We start from the raw sequence: 25161 nt of genomic DNA, 5'->3' as shown, positions 1-25161 counted from the left end.
GCTCAGTGTGTATTCCCTACAGAGGTTGTTTGGGTAAAGGATAATCTTCTCTAAGTTCAGTATTGAACAGAAATGGTTCTTAAATCTGTATGTTTTTTCCTTATTTTTCTTGTTTATCACTGAAAATAATTCTTCTTCTTAGGGCTTCTGTTTGAGTTTCCTGACACAGCTTGACAGAGGTTCTCACCCAGTGGTTCAAAAGCTGATATGCCAGCATATAGTCTCTGGCAACATCAAAAGCCTTCTCAAGCAGGTAAGCAACTAAGATTATGAAGAGCTGTCTAGTATTTAATGTAGAATTTATTTTGAGTTGTCTTCCTTTGATTTTCCTCTACATTTCATTCTTGCAGTTCTGTTTTTCATTTTACAAAGTTAAGAAGTGGAAAAAATTAATGCCATTCTTTTCTAGTTTTTTACTTTGCTTGAATGTTGATGTGTTAGCTGGTTTTATTTATTAATTTGAAAAAATATGGAAGCCTGAATAACTGAAGCACTGTGGAGTGTGGACAGCTTAATGCAGTGGTTCCAACTGTAAAGCTTTCACAGACTTTGGACAAGCTTTCTCAGGCTTTATATTTTTAGACTGAATGCAGAACATATGGATATGAAGAAGCATCTGTGCTTTGTCTCTTATGGGAAAGGAAGAATGTCAGTAGTGCTGGGAACCCAGCATGAGTTTGCATGGGGGATGGGGAAGCCAGTTAAAGAGATGGGTATTTGTTTCAAAATAAACCCTTTCATGCTGGAAAATGTGTATAAATATATAAAAAAGATTAAAGCAAAGCTCCTGCTTGTAAATGCCCTTCAAATTTCAGTGCTAAGACTCTTGAGACATTTTCATCTTCATGCCACTGGCAAAGATTTCTGCTTCATGACCCTGAAATAATCTGGTCAGGTTTTTCCTGTAATTTGCATTCTGTGGCAGGGGGATAGTGGTTACTGCAGGAGTGCTCGGGGATTAATTAAAAATTTCTTTAGAGAATATGTAGCAGTGGTGTGACAGTAGTTGTTTTCATTAGCAAATTGAAACCCATCTGTATAATCTGTTATTTCTGTCATGTCTCCTTAGCAAATACCAAAACCTAAAGGAGGGAGTTTCATACTTATAGAAGGGTACTGGATTTCAGCTGGAGACAAAGAACCTACAGTAGATGAGAGTTACGTGCTCACCCCTTCAGTTAAGCTTAATCTGAAGGACATTGTCAGGGTTGTTTCTGCAGGGTAAGTGTTTTAACTTCTTACTTTAAAAAATTAATATAATTATGTTTGTTTAGGCCTTGAGTTGTTGGTGTCCCTCTAATCTTTATTGTTTGGATGAATAATGTCTATTTTCCTTCTACTTTACAGTTAACTTCATTATAGAGTGACTTGAAATTTATACATGTGTTTTTTGTTTCCTTAAACCATCTTACTGCCATACCTAGTTTTATTTAAATTCTGATCTAGAAATTTGCAGTTAGAATAACCTGCTTATTTCACACTGCCATGAAAAGCTTCATGGGTAGCTGTTAGCACTTGGGAGTGAAGATATTTTTATTTCCCTGTTATTGTGTGATCCTGGATACCCCAAATGAGTTAAGTGGTGGTGTTTTGGTAGTGTGATTTAACAACGTTGACATCTTGTGTGTGAGAAAGTCATGGCTTGTGCTTCTAACCCACTGTTTTGGTCATGGCTTTTAGGACTCATCCAGTACTGATTCAAGGAGAGACCTCAGTTGGTAAAACCAGTTTAATTCGCTGGTTGGCTGCTGCCACTGGGAATCATTGTGTAAGGATCAACAACCATGAGCATACTGATATCCAAGAATATATTGGCTGTTACACATCAGATGCCTCTGGAAAGCTGGTATTTAAGGAAGGTAAGTGAGCATGTTCCATATACTCCAAATTCCTGTCTCATTTTAGTGGCTGGGAGTTTTTTCCCCCTTTTCTGATTAACTTGTCTGGTTTATTACAATAGAGAGATGACCTGTCATAAAGTTAGTAGTTGCACTTTAATGATAATCACTTGTGTGAATTTCAATGAATTTTGGAAAGTCTCCTTATGCTTGTCCTATGGGACCTAAAGATGCTAAGCCAGCAACAACTTAAACAGTACTGTTGCTTCCTTCTCTGGATTAGTGTTCATCCTGAATGAAATGGGTTGCTGAAAGTATCTGAGTGGATGCTTCTGTTAGATTTGCTTTATAAGATTTTTAACTAGGCATTTTTCTCTTCCCCCCAAGGCATTCTCATAGATGCAATGAGAAAGGGCTACTGGATTGTTCTAGATGAGTTGAATTTGGCTCCCACTGATGTTCTGGAGGCTCTCAACCGCTTGTTGGATGATAACAGGGAGCTGTTCATTACTGAGACCCAGGAGGTTGTCAAAGCTCACCCTCGCTTCATGCTCTTTGCCACTCAGAACCCTCCAGGTCTCTATGGTGGCAGAAAGGTGTGTATGATCTGTTCCTTTTGGGTAGCCAAGACTTCAGGGAGTTAATCTCTCTCACACATAGAGTGTGATGGGAAAATGTAATGATGTATAGCAGCATGAATTGAGAGAGAGAGAGAGAGTTGAGCTGGCTGTGGACTGTCAGTACAGCTGAGCTCTGTTTAGGTGAGTTACTTGCTTCATGGATACAGAATTTCTAATTAATTTTAGGTAGTTATGATTTAAGTGATTTAGTGAACCAAACTTAATGTATATTACACTTGAATCAGAATTTCTTGTCCAAGAGCACTGGGAAAGAGATTCTACTTGAGCTGTACAAGTCCATTTTGTACTGTTTCTTGTCTGGAATAGGTAATTTTCTTCATGGTGACTGCTATGGTGCTGTGCTTGGGTTTGTGATCAAAACTGTGTTGATGGCACAGGGATGTCTTAATGATTGCTGGGCGAAGCTTGGGCTGATTCAAGGCCTTTTGTGCTTCTCACACTGCCCCACGTACTTGTGGAGTAGGTGGGGGGTGCATGAGATGCTGTGAGGTGATACAGCTGGTACAGCTGACCCCAACTGCCCAAAGGGATGCTCCATGTCATATGGCACTGTGCTCAGCAGTCAAAACTGGGGGCAGGAGGAGGAGGAAGGGGAGTTCAGTGTTTGTTTCCCTAAGTAGCACTGGTGTGTGATGAAGCCCTTTTTTCCTGGAGATGGCTGAATACCTGCCTATTGATGTGAAGTGATGAATGAATTGCTAGTTTTGCTTTGCTTGCACATGCACCTTTTGCTTTACCTATAAAACTGTCTCAGCCTAAAAAGTTTTATCACTTTTACCCTTCCAATACTCCCATTGTAAGGAGAGTAAGCTCGTAGCTTTGTAATGCCTAGCTGCCTATGCTCTTAAAACACCCAGTCCATTTGAAAGCTTTCTCATCATCCAATCTGTCTGTTATGCTTTCTTTCAATGTTGATGTGTGTGTGTTAATTTGTATGCTATGACACTATCCTTATTTCCTTTGGATGTGTAGGGGAATATCTATGAGCAATATCAAAGGAAAAAGTTCAAACACTGGTGTGGTCTCATATTTTAGGTTTTGTCCAGAGCCTTCAGAAATCGTTTTGTGGAGCTGCATTTTGATGAACTGCCAAGTGCTGAACTGGAAACCATCCTGCACAAGCGATGCAGTCTGCCACCTTCTTACTGCAGCAAGCTTGTCAAAGTCATGTTAGACCTGCAAGTATGAGTGTGTTTTTTTTTCTTTTAGTATAAGAAATCCAAACATCAAAGTAACATGCACAAAGAAACAGAAATTCCTTCACGGGGGAGGTATTGTTAGCTAAAGTATATTTAAAATCCTAAATCACGGAGAGAACCCACCAAGGTACTAATTTTCAATGGTTAAGACTAAGGCTAGGAAAGGTGATGTCAGATTTGAAAGAAAGCTAGGAGCAAAAAAACAACCCACCAAAAAAACAGACACCTTGGGATTTAATGTGTAGAATTATCCCTTGCTCTGGAGCCAAAGCACAGAATTGGATTTGTAGGGATCTTTGGGTCATGTGAAATTTGGTATTATTTTTAAGCAGCAATTTTGGATATGTTTAGATTCTCCTGTATTCAACAGACGTTTGACACTTAGTATGTAACTAAAACTACCTTGTATTTAAAAGCAATTATTGCAGCACAAGCTGGATTTAGTTTTATTCCAGGTAGCAACTAAGAATATTCTATTCTTAGTTGTTTTTTCTTAAAATTATCATTATCTAAATTGTTTAGTTCCTAATGCTCATCAAATACCTGCCTAAAAGGAGTTAGTGTTTAGACATCGTGAGTTTTCCAAACTTCTTTAGGTAGTTATTCATAGCATTTTCTTGTTGCAGTGCCACTGCAGGGAGGGGTGATTAGCTTTGCTAGCAGTGTTTGCACAGGTTGATGAGAAGATAGCTGACGTTTGTTCTCGTGGCAGTCGTACCGCAGGGGCTCCACGGTGTTTGCCGGGAAGCACGGCTTCATTACGCTGCGGGACCTGTTCCGCTGGGCGGAGCGGTACCGGCTGGCAGAGCAGCTGCAGCGGGACTACGACTGGCTTCAGCACCTGGCCAATGATGGTGAGCTCTGCTGCCCCAGCTTTGGCGAGTGTCTGTGGAATTGCTTTCCAGTCCCCGCTTCTGAAGTGTAAATTTTTGTCGCTGATTACCCAGGTAGTAATTGCTTTCTCTCTTCCTCTGTTTTGTAGGTTTTATGCTTCTGGCGGGCAGAGTCAGGAAACAGGAGGAGGTGGATGTCATTCAAAGTGTCATTGAAAAACACTTCAAGAAAAAAATATATCCTGAGTCTCTCTTCTCAGGGGAAAGTGTCAAAAAGCTGCTGGGTGAGTTTCCTCGAGGGGCCCCACTGGTAGATGATCTCTAGATGGACTGAAGCTGATGGATTGCTTTGTGTTGTGCAGCTAAGTCTTCCACATGGATGTCAGTGATGGACAGAGATTTCAGCCATGTTGTCTGGACTCAGGGGATGAGGAGAATTGCCATTTTGGTGGGACGAGCCCTGGAGTTTGGTGAACCAGTACTGCTGGTGGGAGACACTGGGTAATCTTGCTTTTTATGATGTTCTGTACCAGCTACTGAGCTGGAGACAAAAGCATTGCGTGGGCTTCAGTGTGACTTTCATCTGGGATCTTTTAATTTGAGCCTGTCTCATGGAAGACTTGCAGCTGCTGTTTTTCACAGTTCCTTTCTGGGGGGAAGCAGATGCATCTCATTTAACCTGTGTCTTTGATGGGTTCATCTGCATTGTGTAACTACATAGAAGTTACTTGAAAGTAGGAAAATGAAAATATAATCTTGCTGCCACTTCTCCACCTCATATACGGTAGTGGAGGTCATGGACGTAAATACTGTCTGCTCTTGTGCTGGTAATAAATTTGTAGAGTAAATTTTTATGGAATAGAAGGAAAGAAAAATGCAAGAAAAGAGAGAAGGAAAATTTATTTGGGTAGTAAATGAAAACTAGATGCTCAGCAGTTTATTCCATCAGACTTAGGCTTGGTGTAGACATGTAGCACTTCCAGTTCAGTGAAATGATGGGCTGGTTGAGTATCTGGAAGGGCAAGCTGAAATAAATTTGACTTTGAACATGCAGAAATCCATCAATACAGCTATTGATTTAAATTTAATTGATTTTGGTTTAATTTTAATTTTAAAAGGTCTCTTGTGCAAATCAGCAACAGTTGTGCCAAAAATGGCTTCACTTTGCATACATTTCTTTCAATGAAAGGGAGCAGAAGAAAATTTGCGTGCTGGGCCTTTGCCTCATAGCTCTTCAATGAAAGTATGAATCCTGTCCAGAGTGAGCTGATTGCTTGGTTTGCTTCTTTTTTTTTTAGTTCATCCTTTTAAATCAAATTACTTGTTTGCAGGTGTGGTAAAACCACCATTTGTCAGATCTTTGCAGCGTTAGCAGATCAGAAGCTGTACTCAGTGAACTGCCACCTGCACATGGAGACATCAGACTTCCTGGGAGGGCTGCGGCCAGTCCGGCAGAGGGCCAGGGAGCAGGTCTGTAATACCTTGGGTGGTGTCCCCGTGGAAGTGAAAAGGAGCAGTTACCACTTCTCACTTTTTTTCCTTTTCTTAGGAGGAATCTGAAGGCTCTAGACTCTTTGAGTGGTGTGATGGTCCTCTTGTTTTAGCAATGAAGGAGGAGGGTTTTTTCCTCCTCGATGAGATTTCTTTAGCTGATGATTCTGTACTAGAGCGACTTAACAGGTATGTCTGAAATGTGGTAGTACTAAGCATCCTCAGTGTTCATTATCCAAACATGAGTGGGGTAAATCTGACTTCTTTTAGGCACTTTTGTTTCCTGGCTTAGGTGAGCTGCTCTCTCGCCGAAAAGGACAATGGTACAAATAAAACTTGAAAGTAAAATCTCTGGTTTACCATTTGCAGTATTAATGCTTTCAGCCTGCCAGAGAGCTTTTGAAATTATGAATATCTTGTCAAATCCCAAAAACAAAATCTGGTTTTCCCCCTCTTTTGTGTGTGTGTAAAGAAAACCCCCAGAACAACTAAAATATAAATTCAACTTCATTATCTATTTGCAGCAGTATCCCTCATTTTAGTCTTTTCTGTTACCCATTATATTGGGTAAAGGAAAGTTTATCCAGGCCAATTAATATGAGTTTCATTTTTAAGTGATCTTTTGAAGTGGAGCAAAATTTAAGCAATTTTTTTTTACCTTCTCTCTAGTGTTCTTGAAGCTGAAAAGACATTGGTACTTGCTGAAAAAGGTGGCCAAGATGATGAGGAGAATGAAGTAGAACAGTTAGTTGCAGGAAAGAAATTCCGGATCCTTGCGACCATGAACCCAGGAGGTGACTTTGGGAAAAAAGAGGTAAATGCCAAAACATCTGGAAGTACAGCATGCATCTTCTGGTCATTACTGACCATTAACTGGTTGGAGGTACAATACAAAAATGCATCATGCCAATTCTGGCATCCAGTGCTTTCTAGTTGGCATCTGCTTCATCACTCTAAAGGAGGATGGGGTGAATCTGTTTTCTGCCACTTCTGTGGGCTATCACTTTGGCATTATAAATGAATACTCAGCAAAATGTCAAAAGAAGCTTCAGGCCTCTAAATACTCGAGTTAGGCTTGATACATAGAATATTCAAGTACAGGAGCTGTGACTTGTGAAGCAAGTAAATCCATGTCTCTGGGGCAGTACAAAGTTGCATATCAGATTTTTCTCCTTAATGCTGTTCAGAAAGTGATGGCCATCTTGTGTTTCTTAGTGAATAATAAACATCGCATCCCAAAAGAGCTTTTTCATTAAATGAAAAAATTGTTTCTGAAGTTGAGAATTAAGTAATTTTAAACATATTTAAAAAAACAAAACCTGTAAAACAAAAAAAAACCCTACAACTTTTAAGCAGTGTTGGAAGCTAGGTTGATGAAAAAGGACCAGAAGCTCTTTTACTCAAAAGAAGATGGGTACTCCATTTAAAGTGGTTTCTGAAGTAGAGAACCACTCATTGAAGCCATGTGTTTAAGTAGGATTTATTTCTAGATTGCATTTTTGCTACTAATTTTTGTTTGACAAATTCAGCCAAGGAAGAGAGGAATTAAAGAAACAAGCTGTAATTGAAGGCAAATTTCCATGTTGTGGTTTGCCTCTGTAAGCAAAGGGAGAATACAGAGCCATTGTTTGATACATGGTGTCCTGAAATGAAATGGAGCTTTGGTGATGCAAACCACCTCAGTTTCTTCCCATATTCTTTTGAACTTTCTATATCACCCATTTCCTGCATTGATGCCACTACTAGAAGTCTTAAAAATTCTTCTTCTTTGAAAGATTTTCTTACAAAGTGTCTCTGTCAAAATTAGAAGGAAATAGCTATCTTGTTCATTTTATTTATTTACAATTGTTTACAATTACAGTGACTACAAGGCTGTTGTTAACTGACCTTTAGGGAAGATGTTGTAATGAATCTTTAATTTAATTGCTCTGACACTCTGCTTGTTTGCAGCTTTCCCCTGCGCTGCGCAACAGATTTACAGAAATTTGGTGTCCGCAGAGCAATGGCCGTGAGGATTTGATACAGATTGTAAAGCACAATCTTCATCCAGGATTGTCTCTGGGTGCAGTAAAGCACAAGGGTAGGTATTTCTGTGTGTTGGTACTCAAATATTGCTCAGGAAGTAAGGAGTTTGGAGGCTGACAGCCTTTCCTCAGGATGTACACCACTGTCACCCTTTTTCTGCTACATTTCTCCCTGAGGACAGTATGCTATATTCTGGACTTTGTTCTTCCTTCTCTCTGTATGGTACATGTCTAGCCAGAAGTAAATTCAAGGCTGTGTTTACTTCACCATCCAGGTAGTTGAACTGTCCCCAGCCCTTCAGTGTCTCAGCTTGGTTTTAATATAGAGTGTTGAAAGAACTGGCACTTCACTTTCTGCCAGCAGCTTCACTGTTAGTGTTAGTCATGTGATGCTGTCTTGTTACCTGAATTTAAAAGGAACTGTAACCAGAGCTCGGGCAGGAGCTTTCTCTTCTCTTATTCTGTTTCTAGGATAAAGAGTACCCATCTACATTGCTCATGCAGCTGTACCTGCCTTAAAAGATGTTTTTAAAACAGTGTAGCAGATGGGACCAAAAAAAATGGTAACTCAAATTTATTTGGTGGTTTGTTTGTTTGTTTTTAATCTTTTTTTAGGGGCAGACATAGCAGAACTCATGATGGACTTTGTTGAATGGCTGACTAATCAAGAGTTTGGTCGCCAGTGTATTCTCAGTGTGAGAGACATCTTGGCCTGGGTTAATTTTATGAATGTCATGGCAGAGGATGAGTCAAGTTCTGCCAAGGGATGCAGCCACCGTAACGTTTCCCCATGGATGTCTTTTATCCACGCTGCATGTTTGGTGTATATTGATGGAATAGGGTCAGGTAAGTCTTCAGTGCTCATTTGTTAGCAGAAAATATGAAACACTGTATTTGTATTAATATTTTTAGTCCAATGCAAACAAAATGCTTTGGGGCAGCATGGGACTCTTCCAGGAGACATTTTCACTTCCATTTGACAACCTTCTGTACATCATGTGCCTTTTCTGTGTTTCAGCAAGAGTTTAAGTAATAGAGCAAGCTGAAGTAAATTACAGGGATTAATAATATTACAAAGGCTAGCACGCATATTAAGAAAACCTGTGGTTTTTATTGAGTTGATGTGGTTTTACTGAGCTGTCACAGTACCTGAGCACATATTATGCTCTCATGCTCTCCCCCACTGCACATGTCAGCATCTGTCTGTGCTGGCCTGTACTGTGCACATAGCTGAGAATGCATCTTCGTGTTTGGCTGCTGGCCCAGCTGATAAATAGTAGATAAGGGAGAGGAGGAAAAGTGGAAGGCACAAGAAATGCCAGGAAAAAAAGCCTGGGGGGGGCCTATGGCAAGATATCAGGGTGATTGTGACAGTAGAAGAAAGGGGGTTGGAAATATGGTGTCCTTAGTTCTGGGCTCACAGAACCATCTGTCCATGGTAAATAGTACTGGAAGCACTGAAAACATTAAAATAAAATATAAACCTGCATGCACAGGAAGGGATGAGTTTCTTGTCATGACATGAATGTGCCTAGTTAATGTTTTGAAGCACACTTTACTTTCCTAATTACAGGTACAACATCCTGCTCAGCTGATACAGCTTTATTAGCTCGTGAGAAATGCCTGACATTCTTACATGAGAAAATGAGTCAATTCTTTGAGCTGACTGATTGTCAGAAGAATGAACTGAAGATTTATGACAGAACAAAGGAAAAAGAATTTGTATGGATGGACAACTTTATGGGAATTCACCCGTTTTTTATTCCAAGAGGCAAGAGACTGTGGGGAGTGGGTGGACATTTATTCTGTGATTTGTATTTTCAGTAGTTTTGTTATTCACTAGATCTAAGTAGGATACCTGAACCATCATAGAAACAATTTATTAGTTCTTAAGCTTTAGAAAAATCCCTTTTCTGCCTCCAAGTGTGTAGATTGCAACTCAGTCACTTCTATTAAGACACATCTGTTGATTCTCTTTTTTCATTACTTCTTAATGGCCTAATTTTCATAGACTTTTCTGGTGTAACAAAGCTTTTTTAAAATTTTGAGTTGTGATTTTCTGTCACTTTTGCATGCTCAAAAGGCCTGTTAACTTCCACTAACTAAAGCTGCAGCTCGTCCTGGCCCATGTGCCAAGTGTGGAAAGCAGGACAAAGCTAAACAGAATGGAGGTTAATGCCATGCCTTGCTCTAGGCTCTCAAAGATTTGCTGCTATTTTGCCAAAATCATTAATTTTTGCATTTCAGTTCCTCATGGGACAAAGAATGCAAATGGAACTAACAAAACACTGCTGCTTGCCCTTAAAATACCACAACAAGACTAAAAAGTGATGACTCTGAGCTTTCTAACTCAGCTGGTTATTTCTTAGCATATGGACCTGTGTGTTCCTAATGCTGTACTAATTGTTCACATTTGGACTTTCTGGCATTCATGGATTGTGTTAGTCATGTATAAAATTGTACAAAGTAAAGCTTTTCTGTAAATTGCTTAGCTCCCCTTTGCTGATTAGTTCACAAAAGGAATCTCTTTGGATCCCTTTCCTACTAAACAGGTATCAGTTTGTGTAGGATGCACTGGTGATCAATATCTTCTATACATGAGAAATGCTGTGTTACACATTTGGGGCAGTGATGTCCAAGGAGCTGTACTGGCTGGAATCCGGCAGACAAGCTCTGTGCTCTCTCCCCACTGTATGCCATAATAACAATAAAGGAGAAGCAAAGTTTTAACTAAGGGGTTGTTCCTTCACAGAAGGGGCAGTGGGAGCATGACTGGATTGTATCCCTCAGTGTCAATTTTTCAAGAGCTGCTTCTGAGTTTTAGATTCACATGAATGAAATGCAAGAATACATTTATGTTTGTTCAGGGATAGATCTCTACTTTAAGTCATGAACCAGGAGATACTGAGGTTTCATGGCAAAATAAATCATATATCTATGTGCTTTTTTGCAAAATTCACTTTAAATATGTGGAGATGGGCTGAGATGTGGCTGTGGATCAAACAAAATCTATGTGCCACGTCTCCAGGAATGACATGCAAGCTGGATCTCCATTGCTTGCTGCACTGAGATAAATTTACAGACAGAGTGAGCTCATTCAGAGGCATACTATCAGCACCTCCAGCATAAACATTCTTTAATTGTTTAATTGCTTTCTGGTTTATCTTTCCTTTATTTTAGGCCCTGTTCTCCAGAGGAACAACATGACAGATTATGCTTTGAATGCTGGGACTACAGCAGTGAATGCACAAAGGCTGTTAAGAGCCCTACAGCTTAACAAACCTGTTCTGTTGGAGGGCTCCCCAGGAGTGGGCAAGACCAGCCTGGTGGCTGCCCTGGCAAAAGCCTCAGGAAACTGTCTTGTTCGAATCAACCTGTCTGAGCAAACGGTAGAATAAAATATTACCTTCATTACTTGGTGTTTATGGCAGGGTAGAAGCTTTGTGTAACTTTTAAAGTGCAGTTCTCTTTAACTTTGACACTGTGTCTGAAATGTCAGTTTTTCCTTCTTGGTCTCAGTGGTCTCAGAACTGAATGGGAGGGGGAAGGAGACAGAGCAGTAAGCTTCTGTGATTGAGTGCCAATTCCCAGATATTTCTGTTCTTTTCAGGTGAAGCCATGCTTTTCTTTGTCTACTGTGTTTTTCTTGGTTTCTGCAACGTTACTTGAAACTAGCTTTAAGGCTTTTTAGCTTTTCTGTTGCAATTTAAACTTTTGTTGTTAAATATTGTACCTTATCACTGGGGTTCTATAATGAAAAAGCTTTCAGCATTTTTTGCAATTGCTGAAAATCATTAATTAGATCTAAAGTGTAGGTATTAAAAGGGAAGGGAGTTAAGTTAACAAATAATGTTTAAGAACTTTTGTTAAATTTTGTAATTCTTCAATTTCCCCATTCTGTTCTTTTCTCCCAAAGGATGTGACAGACTTATTTGGGACAGACTTGCCTGTTGAAGGTGGGAAGGGAGGAGAATTTGCCTGGCGTGATGGACCACTCTTAGCAGCATTAAAGGCTGGACACTGGATTGTGTTAGATGAGGTAAGTTCAGGTTTGGGGACAAATAAAATGGAATGTTCTAGAAGAGCAAATTTGGTTGATTTGCCTTGTGGAATAAATACCTACAAGTGCTGATGACCTCCCTTCATGAAGGCAGGTGGTGACTAGACTGTTTTGAGACAAGAGAACAAGGATTGAATCCCAGCTTAAATGATTGCAGAAGACCAAGGATAGGTTTGATTTGCATTTGAAAGGTTTTAGGGAAGAGTGTCAACAGAAGTTTTGGTACAACTGTTCTTTATGGATGCAATTTCACTGAAATAAAAGGTGTTTTCCTGGGACTGATATACTGTGTTGGTTATGGATTTAATTGAGATGGGGAAGAGTTCCATCTTGCCAGTATAAGCTTTCCTGCCATTGCAGGATTGTTCATGTACCCTGTAGCAAGTGCTTTCAACCATGTGTGTGACAGATCTGCCTTCTTGGCAATATGCACTCTACTGCAGAGTGCAAAATCTTCATTTCCTTAGCCCCTTGTAAACCTCCTTTTTTCCCCCCTGTTGAGAAGAATGTCACTTCCAACAACCACTAGAGACTGCCTGAATTTAAACAAACAAACAAATAAAATGCCCTGAGTGCCACAAATGTATGAACATAAATTTAGAAAAAAATGTCTTGAAAATGCAGGTTTTACAATGGAGAATTGTTTTGTTATCACAGTGAAAAAAACCACAGTACAAATAACAAGTCAACATAAGGAAGTGTTAGTTGCTGCAGTATAATAACAGTCTAGCTGGTGGTAATAACTTGTGTTAGTTCTAGAACAGGAATGAAATGGAATTTTGCCTTCTATATATCCCAGACTATTAGACTAGAGATTATGCAAAAATGTTTTGTGCAGCTTTAATATTGTATCCTTCTTTCTTTCCTCAGTTGAATCTGGCTTCTCAGTCTGTGTTAGAGGGGCTTAATGCATGCTTTGACCACAGAGCTGAGATTTATGTTCCAGAACTGGGAATGAATTTTCATGTACAGCACAAGACGACAAAGATTTTTGGATGCCAGAATCCGTACAGACAAGGAGGTGGAAGGAAGGGTCTCCCCAAGTCCTTTCTTAATAGATTTACACAGGCAAGCTTATTTGTTTGGTTTCAACTACGTCATGATCCTGTCTTGCAGGTTTCTGATAAAAACATTCTGAATTCTCTTGATTTTACAGGTGTATGTTGATCCACTGTCAGCAGAAGATATGAAATTCATTGGGAATACATTGTTTCCTGCTATTGATAAAACCATTATTGCTAAAATGGTTGCTTTCAATAACAAGGTAAACATATTTTAATTTCTTTTCTGTAGAAGTAGGCAGAATGCAGTAAGTAGAAAAAAATTAAGTATAATGTTTTATTTCCAAGCATTTTTATAGAGAAGTGTGTGGGTAAAAAAAGAGGGATGGAAATATATGCAGAGGAAAGTAAAGAACACCACTAAATCTGATTTCTTGTACCATGACAATCAGATGCCTTGTTGATATTTGATGAGGCACTGTTTTTCACAGAAGATGAAACATTCATACACAGGGGAAAGTAATATTCTGTGACCTCAGGTAAAATCTCTTGTGTCAGCATCTTACTACATATTCATTTAAGAGTGCAACAGTAAACTGCAAAATTAAGCTGTGTGTTAAGAGAAACAGTAAGAGACAAACTAAATCAAGCTTTAGTTCCTAGTGTATCTTCAGCAAAGTAAATTCAGCCTGCTCTTTCAGTTGTCTTTGTCTTGTCAGCAGTGCCAAAGGCAGAAGCTGAATCAACATTAAAAAAATATTTGAAGACCAGCTTGTGGATGGAATAAATGATTATTTTTTTTAATTACTACCAATTTTTTTCAGATTGAAAAAGAAGTAATGGCTGAAAAAAAGTGGGGACAGAAAGGAGGACCCTGGGAGTTCAACTTACGTGATCTTTTCCGCTGGTGCCAGCTTATGCTTGTTGACCAGTCACCAGGATGTTATGATCCAGGCCAGCATGTGTTTTTAGTATATGGAGAAAGAATGAGAACCAGAGAAGACAAAGAAAAGGTGAGCCATTGTTCTCCTTCCTTTCTCTTCAGATGCTCAGGATATATTTATAGAAATCCAAGTTTCAATCTCCACTTTGAAGATTCTTTGCAATTCATTCATGGACACTTATCTCTTAAAATTAAACATAGGTTTGTGTGGAGTTTTGGGGTTTGCTATAGATACCTTCTCCCCTTGCCATTTGAAATATCAGTTTAATTAGTATAAAAGCAGACAGCTGATGTAAATAAAGGCAAGCAGAATAACATAGGACTTAAATTAAAACACATCATACTCTTGTGTGATTCTGTATTAAATAATGTTTGCTACCTACTTATCCCTCTCTTGGTTAGAAATCCTGTGCTTTTTGTTTAATTTCTCAGGATTTAAGTGGTATTAAACTGGAAAGTCAGATTGTGAAACTGAAGTTACTGGTTGTATGTGGCTGGCTATTTCGTCATGGCTTTACTCTCCCCTGCCTGTAACATTGTCACATTTTTCTGTGTTACCAAAGAAAGAACTTATTTATGAAGTAAATTCTATCCCACTACTTTGTTAAAGAGAAACACTGCTTACAGTATTTCAAGTCTCAGGAAACCATGATTAATGAAATGGTTGCTGTGGGCATCTCACACTCACATTGCTTGCTGCACTTTGAGTTAAATGAGCTTGTAATTTACAGTGTTAAGTTACTGTCATACAGCTGTGGAGCTGAGAGGAAAAGATACTTGAGGTGTAAACCTTTAGAAGTGAATCTTTGGAACAGTGGATAACTTGAACTCATAAGTCTCTTTCTGCTGTTTTAACTGTTCTAGGTTATTTCTGTATACAGAGACATTTTTGGCCAGGAGGCCAGTGTGTATACAGGAACCAGGGAGTTTCACATCAATCCATATAATGTTCAGGTAAACTGTTGACAAGGGATTTTGTGATGGGATAGGGAAGGAAACAACTTGCACAGCTAAACTCCATTTGCCTGTCTGTTGTCCCTTTCAGATCGGTTATTCAGTTCTTTCTCGTGGCAACTATATTCCTCATTCTGGCAGAACTCTCTCACTCCTGCATCATTCACTGCAGTCCCTGGAGTCTATAATGAAGTGTGTGCACATGAGCTGGATGGTGATCCTGGTGGGCCCAGCAGCTGTTGGCAAAACCAGTCTGGTGGAGCTGTTGGCCCATCTCACCGGCCGTCGGCTGAAGATCATGGCCATGAACAGCGCAATGGACACAACTGAGCTCCTGGGTGGATTTGAGCAGGTAAATACTGGTTTGGTAATATGGCAGAATTTCTCCTTCCTGCCTAATGGTGGCCAGTCTGCTGTGAGCTTACTGTGTGTAAATGGAGCCCTGGCAGCACGGTGTTCTGCATGGTGAGCTGACTCTCTCCTGGCCTGTGTGCAGGTTGATATCAACAGGCCGTGGCAGCGCCTCTTGGCCAAGGTGGAGAGTGCTGTGAGCACCCTCGTACGGGACAGTCTGCTCCTGGCAGAGCTCTGTGCAGATGATGCTGAACTCGTGCTGCGTGCTTGGAGCAATTTCATCCTGAATTGCAAACCCAAATCTCTGGGGGAAGGAGGTGGAAGTGTTACAGCTGAATTAGTGAGCAAATTGGAGGGAATACTTGTACTTATCCAGCGACTAAACAACAAAATAAGTTCTTACACAAAGGCAGGTATGTATATTGGCTTTCCTTCTTGTTTCTATTTTTTAATCATTGTGTAAAATAAGGCATCAATACTCATCAAATTTCATCTAATGAGGGAGAAGGAATGCATAAAAGTACCTGTTTAGGGAGTACAATCTCTTTTGTATTTCTTTGTGCTTGCAAACCTTTTGTGTTCACATGGCTTTTGCCTATAGGAAGCTTCTGAAGAGTCTCTGCTCTTATGTTCCCCTAAAAAGTAGGAAGAATATATGTTCATTAACAAAATAACTACTATTTTTCCTGAATGGTGCTGGAAGTTACTTCATTAATGTAAGTCTCAGTGTAAGTTGTATTTCCTTTCAGACTTTGCTCACCTGGTAGAAGAGTTCCGGCATTTCAAGCTGCAGCAGACCCAGGCTGCTGACTGCAACAGCCATGGCACTTTTGAGTGGGTAGATGGGATGTTGGTTCAGGCCCTGCAATCTGGAGACTGGCTCCTAATGGACAATGTTAATTTCTGCAAGTAAGAGATTTTAGTGGCTTTGTTTCAGTGAGCCCTTTGACTTCCCTGATTGACTTTGCCTCTTACTGAGTGGTTCACAGCTGAATGTTTTGCATTTGATGATACACAGAAGCAATAACTTAGATTTTCTGGAAGAGTATCTTCCTTCTCAGACAGCTTAGCACTTGACGGTTTTCCTTTTACCTTATAGAGTAATGAACTGTTTGGGTTTTGCATAAGGTTGGTACCATTTTGATTTCAGATCAGAAAGGGATCAAATTGGTACCTTTTAATGACCACATGAATTTGTTTTGAATGCAGCCCTTCTGTGCTGGACCGCTTGAACGCTTTGCTTGAGCCAGGAGGTGTTCTGACCATGAGTGAGAGAGGTGTCATAGATGGCACAATTCCTACCATAGCTCCTCATCCAAACTTCAGGTACTTATTTCTGCTTTGTGTTTCTCCTTTTTTTTTTTTTCTCGTTATCAAATAGCAGGTTTAGCATAGAAATGTTATTAGTGAGCCAGTCTTCTGATATTTTGAATGCTGTTCAGCTTGCCAGGCACTGCAGTGACACTCTCTAGCAGGAAAGAAAACTGCACTGTGGTGAGCATATAAAAGCTTAAGAGGCTTTGCTTTATATCCCTGTCACAACATGAACTATTACACAAGAAAATGCACAGCAGTGTGCCTGTGCCTTGATTTTGCATTTCTAGTTTAGGACTCCAGCACTTCCCTGTTTCACTGTGATGAAATTGAGGATGCATTGAGGATGGTGAAGTCTTGAGATATGCTGGTTTTGAAAGCTGGTATATGGGCATAATAATTTTCTTCCCAGCTTTTTCTGTCCCATATATAAATTTGAGTTTCCTGCAGTGACAGGACTTAAAAAAAAACCCAACAAACCACCCAAATAGACAGTCTTTTCTCTCGGATCTGAAGTAATCTCTGGGGAAGATGGAAGGAGAATGTAACAGGATTCTATATCGTTCCTACCTATTACAAATTCATGACAAGGATATTGGGACTGATACCCTCTGGTTCCTCTGACTTGGAAACATTCTTGACTTTTCAGAAACCTATTTCCACTACTTTGTATCTCAGAAGTACTTTTTCCTCCTTGCTTTTAAGAGGTGTCTATTGATAGTAATAACTACTTGAATGTTGGGTACTTTGGTTTTTAAATAGCACAGATTTATTTGAAGCTGTTGCTAAGACTTTTAAAAATCTTTATAGCTCGGAGGCACAGTCTAATTTTTCTTTGTAAGTGGGTAAATGATAAAACAGACATAATTCAGATAATAAGTTAGAAGTCATGCAGAATATCTGTGTCTAATTGTAAAGTATAACTATTCATACAGATTTCTCATTTAAATTCAGTAGCTGTCCCTGGTTTCTAGATACCGTGTTCCCATTTTTATGAAGGTGAAGTTACTTTATGGAGAAGCAGATCTGGTAGTTCCAGAGTGATAGTTTAAGGACCTAAGTTACACCTTAAGAATTTAAGGCAGTTGAAATGGATGATTGTTGTAGGCTGCTTCCAACTTGAGTTCTGCTTTTCTAATATCCAACAGGCTCTTCCTTTCTATGGATCCAGTTCATGGGGAAATATCCAGAGCCATGCGGAATCGTGGGATTGAAATTTACGTTCCTGGGGAGAATGATGGAAATATATTGGACAGTCTGGATTTGAAATTACTCCTGCATGGTTTGGGTTTAGTTGGAGACAGTGTCTGTGATGCGCTTCTGGCTGTGCATTCAGAAACCAAGGAAGCAATAGCAGGTAAAAAAAGTCTGTTCACTATTCTTTAGCAACATGGGCTCATTATGTATATCTGGATCAAGTCTTTAGTATTAAACCCTGGTTATTTTGTGGTGTTATGTGCTGATATGAGTAAGCACATAAAACTATAGTCAGGTACTTTTGGATTGGTTTTTTTGCATTCCCAGGAAGTAGGCCCCAGTCATGGAAACGTGGTAGCTACTGTGCTTTGTAGGGCGACATCAGACACTGGCACATCCTCCCTTGCTGTTGGGAAGCCAATGTATTCAAAGTGAAAATGAGCAAAATAGAAGGTTTGCACAAGTTGTATTTTGCAGCTGAGTTTCATTCAGCTCAGCTGTCTGATGTCTTCTTTTGAGCTAGTTGTCTGTTATTTACAGTCTTGTCAGATTTTCTTATCAACCTTGGGAAGAATCCATTCAGCTTTCAGGTCAATAGGATATACTTGTTTTGTATCATGATACCCGAAGTGGTGTTTGTCACATTAAAGGGCTGACAGTTGCTAAACATTTGTATCACTCTAATTGCTGTGTATCTTTCAGGTTCTGTGTCATCTTTGTCACCTTTGCTTCAGGCTGCTGTATTAATTGTGCAGCAAATACAGAGAGGCTTTGGATTAGCAAAGTCTTTTTACAGAGCCTGTTGGGAAGTTTATGGCCGCTCACAACAACTGCAGATTAACCAAAAGGTAAAAATCCTGTATTTGAAAGCTTTTCTTAGATCATCTAGATAGATGAAAAATGTAACTTCATGAGGCTAGTGTTTGAGATCCTCTGTTTCTTAAATGCCTGAGACAGAGACTGATGAAGATGGTGCTCTTGGAAAGATGAACCAAACAGTATCCTGTCTGGACTCTGAGGCTTGTAGTTAGTGACAGCTTCAGCTGAGACTTTGGGATATTCACTGGTGCATCTGTAGCCTGTAGCACTGTGCACACTCATCTGTAGACACGTTCACTTACTCTCTGAAACTGCACAGTGTGTTATTTCACTTCTGGTAGGAATGTTTTGGTACTTTTATTGTGTACATTATATAGTGTTTGTAGAAGATTTGGTATCTAGTAATTTCATAATACATAGATGTAATTAAAGAGTTTCCTGAGGTTTGGTGCTTGAATACATGCTACATGTTTGAATGTGACTCTAAACTGCTTTTTGGTTGTTTGTTGTAGCTTGTGTTAGAATTGGTTACAAGGCATGCTTCGTCTCTGGCTTCCCCTGACACGTGGGGTGAGTCCTTGCTGGCACTGGGATTGTGGCCAGACTCCCTGCCTTCGGCTCTGTTTGCAGCTGAGGACTCACTGCTTTCCACAGTCCAGAGTGATGGGCAGCTCCTGATGTATTGTCTGCATAGACTAAACCTCAGAAACTGCAGGTAGGCAGGAAGCTTTTTTTTTTTGGTCTGGTAAAAGAGAAACAATATATGTGAACTATTCATGGCATGTCATTGTTTATTGCAAAATCCTGTCTTCATGATGTTTTGCAGATAGAGATTGTGATAGTCATACTCTGTTCCTGTTACCTTTACCTTGCATACAGCCACTGCAAATGAAAGTCCAATTATTTACTGCTTTATTCTTAAGTCTTCCAGATACATTCAAAATACTTGACTTTTTAATCTTCAGTAAGTGCTTTTGACTAATTTTGAGAGTTGTTTAGCAGAAAATGTGAATTCAAACACTGGGTTTAGTAGGTAAGAAGAGCCCCAAAATTTCTCCCTTCAGTTTCCTTCTAAGCTTTCAAAAACCTGAGCATTGAACTAGTTTAAAGTACACTAATGATTCTCTGGATTTCCGGTTTTCATGTAATTGATTGCTCATCAGTAATTTTAGGTCCATTAGCTTCAAGTAAAACCACAAATTTCCTTCTTCAGACAGAGCTGTCAGAAAGAAGCAGAGACCCCCATGCAGGGGGTATATAAAAGAATTTTCTAATGATTTCTTGTGCAGTATAGCTGTTAGTTTCTACAACACTGGTGCAAAAACTTTGTTTCTGCCTTCTTTGCTTAATAACCTCCTCTGAACTATAGGTATACAGGTAGGTACTGTGGGTTGCTTCCAGTGAAACAAGTGGGGAAGCTTGTTGTAAGATAAAAAGTTGGAATTGTAAACTCTTAGCAATATGCTGTGTTGTTTGCTATTTTTGTTCAGTTTTGTTGTTTATTTTTTACTCAATGACACTTTTTTTCCTACCTGTCTTTTTAAATTTAACTTTGCCTAACATTCTGGTGCACAAATCATTTAGAATTTCTCGGTGAAATTCTGTGCATATTCTCTTGAGATAGTGGATGAATTTTTGGCAGCAGTGAGCTCCTAACAGTAGACACTGCCAATTGATTTGAAGTTGGAAACTGGTTTTAAAGCTAAATGATGGAGGAAAGATCATTGCATTGCTACACTTGATGCCTAAAGATGGTTGCAGACCATCTTGACCTGCAAAATATATTTTTTCCTGGATCTGGCAGTTCAAGCCCTTTATTCCTGGACACTTTTGTGTTTCAGGACATTACCAGTGACTCTGCAAGATCTTAAGAAAGTTCTGCATTCCACTAATCCTGAGAATCTCAAGTTCAGTGCTGTTGAGATAGATGCAAACTGGATGGATGAAATGGAAGTTCTCCAGGCTTCAGTGAAATTGTTCACAGAAAAGGCAACCAATCAAGACTGGAAATTAAGAGTTAAATGGCTTAACTCCTTGGCCAAAAATCTGCCACAGGTGCTTGGTATGTAATCATTTAACTTTGCTTTGTCTGAGGGCTGAGTTGTTAGGTATACTATGGAAAAATTCAGACCTTTCCAACTTATGGGTTATAAAGACTCTCAGCTATCCACACTAATTCAAGGGCATGGAGGCTCCAGGGAGGGACAGAAACAGGTTGTGCATGTTAGGGAAATAAGGAGATTTGGGCTAAACATTATCCTTTATTATTCAGCCATGTGTTTGGCTTGTACCACTTCTGAATTATTTACTTTTGGATCGGCTTTTCATCTGTGTAAGTAAATATGTCTTTTCACTATTTCTTTTAGTGATAGTGAAAGCAGGCAAATCCTTTCTGTGTTCTGGTGTTAAAATACAAATGCTTGGAAAGCCAGGAAACTGCAGAACTGAGATTTCCTGAAGAACATTCAGGATAATAGCTGAGATAAGCTATTCACTTAATTACAGAATTAATCACATTAAACTCATGGAGCATTTAGGCAGCCATTAGTCCAAATAATTCACACATTCAGCTTTCTTCTAAAGTCTGAAATCTCAGATGTGCTGTCCCTATATTAATTGTTTCCTCTTTATTTTGCCATTTTTTTAGGCAAATAGGTCTATAAAGTAGAAAAATATGTAAAAAATTAATGAAAAGCGTGCTCTTTTTTTTCTTATTGTAAAGAAAATACACCCATCCCCCTCAAAAACAAAAATAGATGTATTGAGAGGAAGATTTGAAGGTAAAAATTCATGGATTTTCACAAACCATATTTTACTAACATACATGTAGTATCACTAGTTCAACTAGAACTCCTTATAAGAGCTATGTCTTCAGCTGTGACATTCTGGTGCTTTTAAATCTGGTGCTTTTAAATTTAAATCCTTTGGAGCCAATACAAACTATGACCAACCAGCATATCCAAAGTGGATGCACAGATTTGTTTCAGTCTGCTTGTGCTGGCTCAGTTGAAGTTATTTTTTTTATTTGTACTAAACACTCTTTTATCTCCCCTCTTCACCTGCAGATTCAGTGAGGATTCAGCTGGAAGCAGGTGCTGTAGCCCTTGGTTGTTTTTATGCCAGTCCCCTCTCATCTGGAGTCAGTAACATGATCAAGTTGCTTCAGCCAACTATGACAGGTATTGAAAAAGATGGATGTAAGACATTGCTTCCTTTATTTATTCTGTGAACACACTGCAACCCTTCTTAGGAAGTGTATGTAGCAAAACAAAGGCTGAATTCCAAACACATGTTGCCTTTGTCATTAAAGAAAGTACAACAAAGAAAACAAACAAACAAAAAAAGAAATTACAACAAACACAAGCATTCTTGCTGTCTAGAATAGCAAATATGGCATTAAATGCATTCATACTCTATTCAAGTTAGAGATGAGTGCTCTGCCCATGAGTCCTGGCTGTGTATCTGTGACTCAGATGTTTTCCTACAGCTCAGTGATGTTCTGAAGTGTGATTCAAATATTCACTGCATTTCTAACTTGATAGTTTAGGCACCCTGATCTTTTTCTCCTCAGGATTTGTGTTAGCCCATCTGAAACCCATGGCTTGGCCTGTAGTTTTCCCTTGGTGTTTTGTGGGGAGCTTAGACCTGTGGCTTATTTTCTGAGCTTGTTAGGTGCATGGAAGCTGCATACAATGACACTGGGCCTTTTAGGGATGGTCCTGGGTGTCTTGCCTGGACTGTGAGCCCGACTTGAGTTTCTAAACTCTAATCCCTGTTTAATTTATTGTCACTGTTCTGTTTTACAGAACCTGCAGCCAGCTTTAGTGCTTTTCTGTTTGGATATCTGGAGTGGGAGAGTTTGACTGTCTTCCTCCTAGGCTGCTTCTTTCTTTCCCTGATGTTCTTGCATAGGCAGGGGGACCAAGAAGAGAACTGAGTGATGTTTCACTGCTGTCCTGTCCTGTCTGCCTTTCCAGATGAACATGTGATGCCTCTGGATCCAAGATGGAATATGCAGTTTTTGGAGATCATTAGAAATTCGATGAACTTTGATACAGAAATGGAACACACGGATCAGCTTCTTATGCTATTGAAGTCTGCAGCAAATCGGTGGGTTGCAAAAAAACCTTGTAAAGAGTGCCCAGTGCCTGTAACCAGTGCTGAGTAAACACTTGAGATGTCTGCCAAGTGTGATTTTAGGTTTTGATACGTGTGGTCAAAAACGTCTAGCAGAGGTTTTTGTACAGGTATTTAAATTCTTTGCTTCTGTTTTCTGTAGAAGCATACTAAACACAATCACTTAAAATAGGAACAGAGCTCCCAGCATTCCATACAGGCTGCAGTACTTCAAGGAAAAATCAGAACTGTGGGATAAAGCGTTAAAGGGACAGAAGCAGTAGTGTGAGATCTCTGATAAAACTTATATAGTTCTCCTGCTTTTGGATTTTGACTGTTTTTCCTAATAAGATTAGAAAGTGCACAGATTTTGAAGTTAAAGTGTAAAAAAGCAGCTGCTAGCATATCCTACAGGATGTGGTGTTGCATCTGTTTAGCAGCTCACTGGTTTTTCCTTCCTGGTGAAGTCAGGAATCTGCTCCTTGTGAAACTTGCTTCTACAGAAACAATATTCAAGTAATTAGTTGTGTTGCACCTCATGCTTCTTCCATAATACACTGAATATATTATGTCACTTTGCAGTTCAAATGCCATGTTGTAGTTCACCATTCTCATAAGGCCAAGGTTTAAAACAGTTGGATTGATAGCAGCTTTATTTTTACTTCAGGGCAGTATTGTTTCTTGACCGAGAAAAGAGAAGTTACCTTGAGAAGAGTTTGATTGCCAGCAAGAAGCCAAGAAACAGTGCCTTAAGAATGTCTCTAGATTTCCACAAAAGTGGGTTGATTTTTGCTGTTCCTTTTGGTTCTGTAGTCAATTTGAAATATGGTTCATTTGCATTGTTATGAAATGTGTACTTTTAACATGGTGTGCAAAGAAAGAATATGTGAATGTAAAGCAGTCAAATGAGGACTAGTGTGGTATCTAACACATTATTCTTAAATTAGATATATCTAAGGTATCTATTTATGTCCTGCCTCTATGAAGTAATCATTATGATTTTTCTCTTAATTAACCAAACTTAAGAATAACAGTGGAGAGAAACTGGAATAGTCTTCTGTCTTTAGCTAACAAGAATAACCAAATTCTTCAGATGTGTTTTTGTTTTATGTAAGTAAGAAGTTTTACTTTTAAAACAAAGGGTAAAATTTAGTATTGAAGTTAGTGTGCTGCATAGAAGCAATTGATCAAGGAATCAACTCTCATTATGGATTTTTAATATATGTATAAAATGCATAGAGGTAACAGAGTATTGTGAAAATAATGAAGGGCTACTTTTATTGCTTCATTTCTTGGATCTTTTCAGGTTGTGGTTTATTTCTCAATCTTAGAGAGGTTCTAGTGATCAGAAATTGACCCACATGTGTCAGGTGATGTAGCTGGAATATTCATTGTCTGCCTTTCTTTTCCTCTTCCCCAAACCTCAGATCCAGGGAGTTACAACTGTCTTCCTCATGTAGTCGTGGTCAGCCTTGCTGCTTTCTTTGAACTTTGGGATGCATTTGTACTTCACTGGGTGAAGTCTACTCAGGTGGCCTTAAGTGATGATGACACACATGATGTGAGTAGACTTTGCACAGTACATTTATAGGAATTAGGTGAAATGAGATTGTGTGCAGAACACTCTTTTAGTTTCAGGGGCCATGAAATAAAGTGCAGTGCTTCTGTTTGTATTCAGAATATGCCTAACAGTAGGCAAAAAATCATGTTTGTTTCAGTGGCTGTATTTGTGCCCTCCAGTACTTAGGATGGCATGAAGTGTGCTGTAGGAGTACCTATTTCTGTCCACTGTTGATAAACAGAGTATCCATTTCTATCTGTGATAAGAATGCGAGAACATGGACGGCTGACATGCAGGCCACAGAAGTGGCACTTCTCCCTTTCCCTTTTCAGGCCATGAATATCATTTTGCTCAAATCTTGACATTGTAGACTTGGTGCAGGGATTGGTTGTTTTGGCTGCTGTAGTTCCCCTTGCTGGTGTGGTGTTTTTCGAGAGCCTGTAGTTGAGTCCTGGTTGTGCAGCACTAAATACAGAGCGCTGTGGGGCTCTGAAGTTAACACAAGTGAAGGTCGTGTTGCTTTTTCTCCTGCTGGAAGTGAGCAGTGCAGTGTGAGCTGTGGCAGGGGTAACTGTGTCCCCCGTGGCTGGTTCCAGGTGCTGTGCTGCTCGCTGTGGCGGGACCGGCTCTGGGCCATCTCCGACTCTGTCACCGTGGATGCGCCAGGGTTGTCCCTCCTGGCTCTGCACTGGCACTGGGTCATGAAACACCTCGTGGCCAGGATTCCTCAGATGCTCATTGGGTCAGACCAGAACAAGTGAGTGGCTTTGTTTGGTGGCTTTTGATTTGTTTCTGTTAAATAGCTGTATAAATTAC

The 25161-nt window shown here is 39.6% G+C and overlaps 1 protein-coding gene across 2 annotated transcripts in view; it reads left to right on the top strand.

The window, feature by feature from the left end:
* MDN1 (midasin AAA ATPase 1) overlaps positions 1-25161 on the top strand; it is a 92746-nt gene that overhangs the window by 28685 nt on the left and 38900 nt on the right. For both annotated transcript variants that reach the window (XM_058019739.1, XM_058019740.1), the window contains 33 exons: positions 143-253; positions 1070-1221; positions 1681-1859; positions 2226-2434; positions 3515-3661; positions 4391-4532; positions 4661-4795; positions 4874-5012; positions 5843-5981; positions 6061-6191; positions 6672-6816; positions 7953-8082; positions 8642-8872; positions 9600-9797; positions 11207-11415; positions 11943-12065; positions 12957-13154; positions 13243-13350; positions 13912-14100; positions 14895-14984; positions 15076-15336; positions 15481-15751; positions 16088-16247; positions 16548-16664; positions 17801-18009; positions 18552-18697; positions 19181-19383; positions 20510-20730; positions 21734-21847; positions 22646-22778; positions 23452-23561; positions 24212-24345; positions 24942-25102. In XM_058019739.1, the coding sequence (XP_057875722.1) occupies positions 143-253; positions 1070-1221; positions 1681-1859; positions 2226-2434; positions 3515-3661; positions 4391-4532; positions 4661-4795; positions 4874-5012; positions 5843-5981; positions 6061-6191; positions 6672-6816; positions 7953-8082; positions 8642-8872; positions 9600-9797; positions 11207-11415; positions 11943-12065; positions 12957-13154; positions 13243-13350; positions 13912-14100; positions 14895-14984; positions 15076-15336; positions 15481-15751; positions 16088-16247; positions 16548-16664; positions 17801-18009; positions 18552-18697; positions 19181-19383; positions 20510-20730; positions 21734-21847; positions 22646-22778; positions 23452-23561; positions 24212-24345; positions 24942-25102 (5345 nt within the window). The remainder of the gene's footprint in view (positions 1-142; positions 254-1069; positions 1222-1680; positions 1860-2225; positions 2435-3514; positions 3662-4390; positions 4533-4660; positions 4796-4873; positions 5013-5842; positions 5982-6060; positions 6192-6671; positions 6817-7952; positions 8083-8641; positions 8873-9599; positions 9798-11206; positions 11416-11942; positions 12066-12956; positions 13155-13242; positions 13351-13911; positions 14101-14894; positions 14985-15075; positions 15337-15480; positions 15752-16087; positions 16248-16547; positions 16665-17800; positions 18010-18551; positions 18698-19180; positions 19384-20509; positions 20731-21733; positions 21848-22645; positions 22779-23451; positions 23562-24211; positions 24346-24941; positions 25103-25161) is intronic.

The sequence above is a fragment of the Melospiza georgiana genome, chromosome 3 (genome assembly GCF_028018845.1).
Source record: "Melospiza georgiana isolate bMelGeo1 chromosome 3, bMelGeo1.pri, whole genome shotgun sequence".
Lineage (NCBI taxonomy): Eukaryota > Metazoa > Chordata > Aves > Passeriformes > Passerellidae > Melospiza > Melospiza georgiana.
Note: the sequence above shows the minus strand (reverse complement) of the source record. Positions and strands in the feature narration are given on the sequence as shown.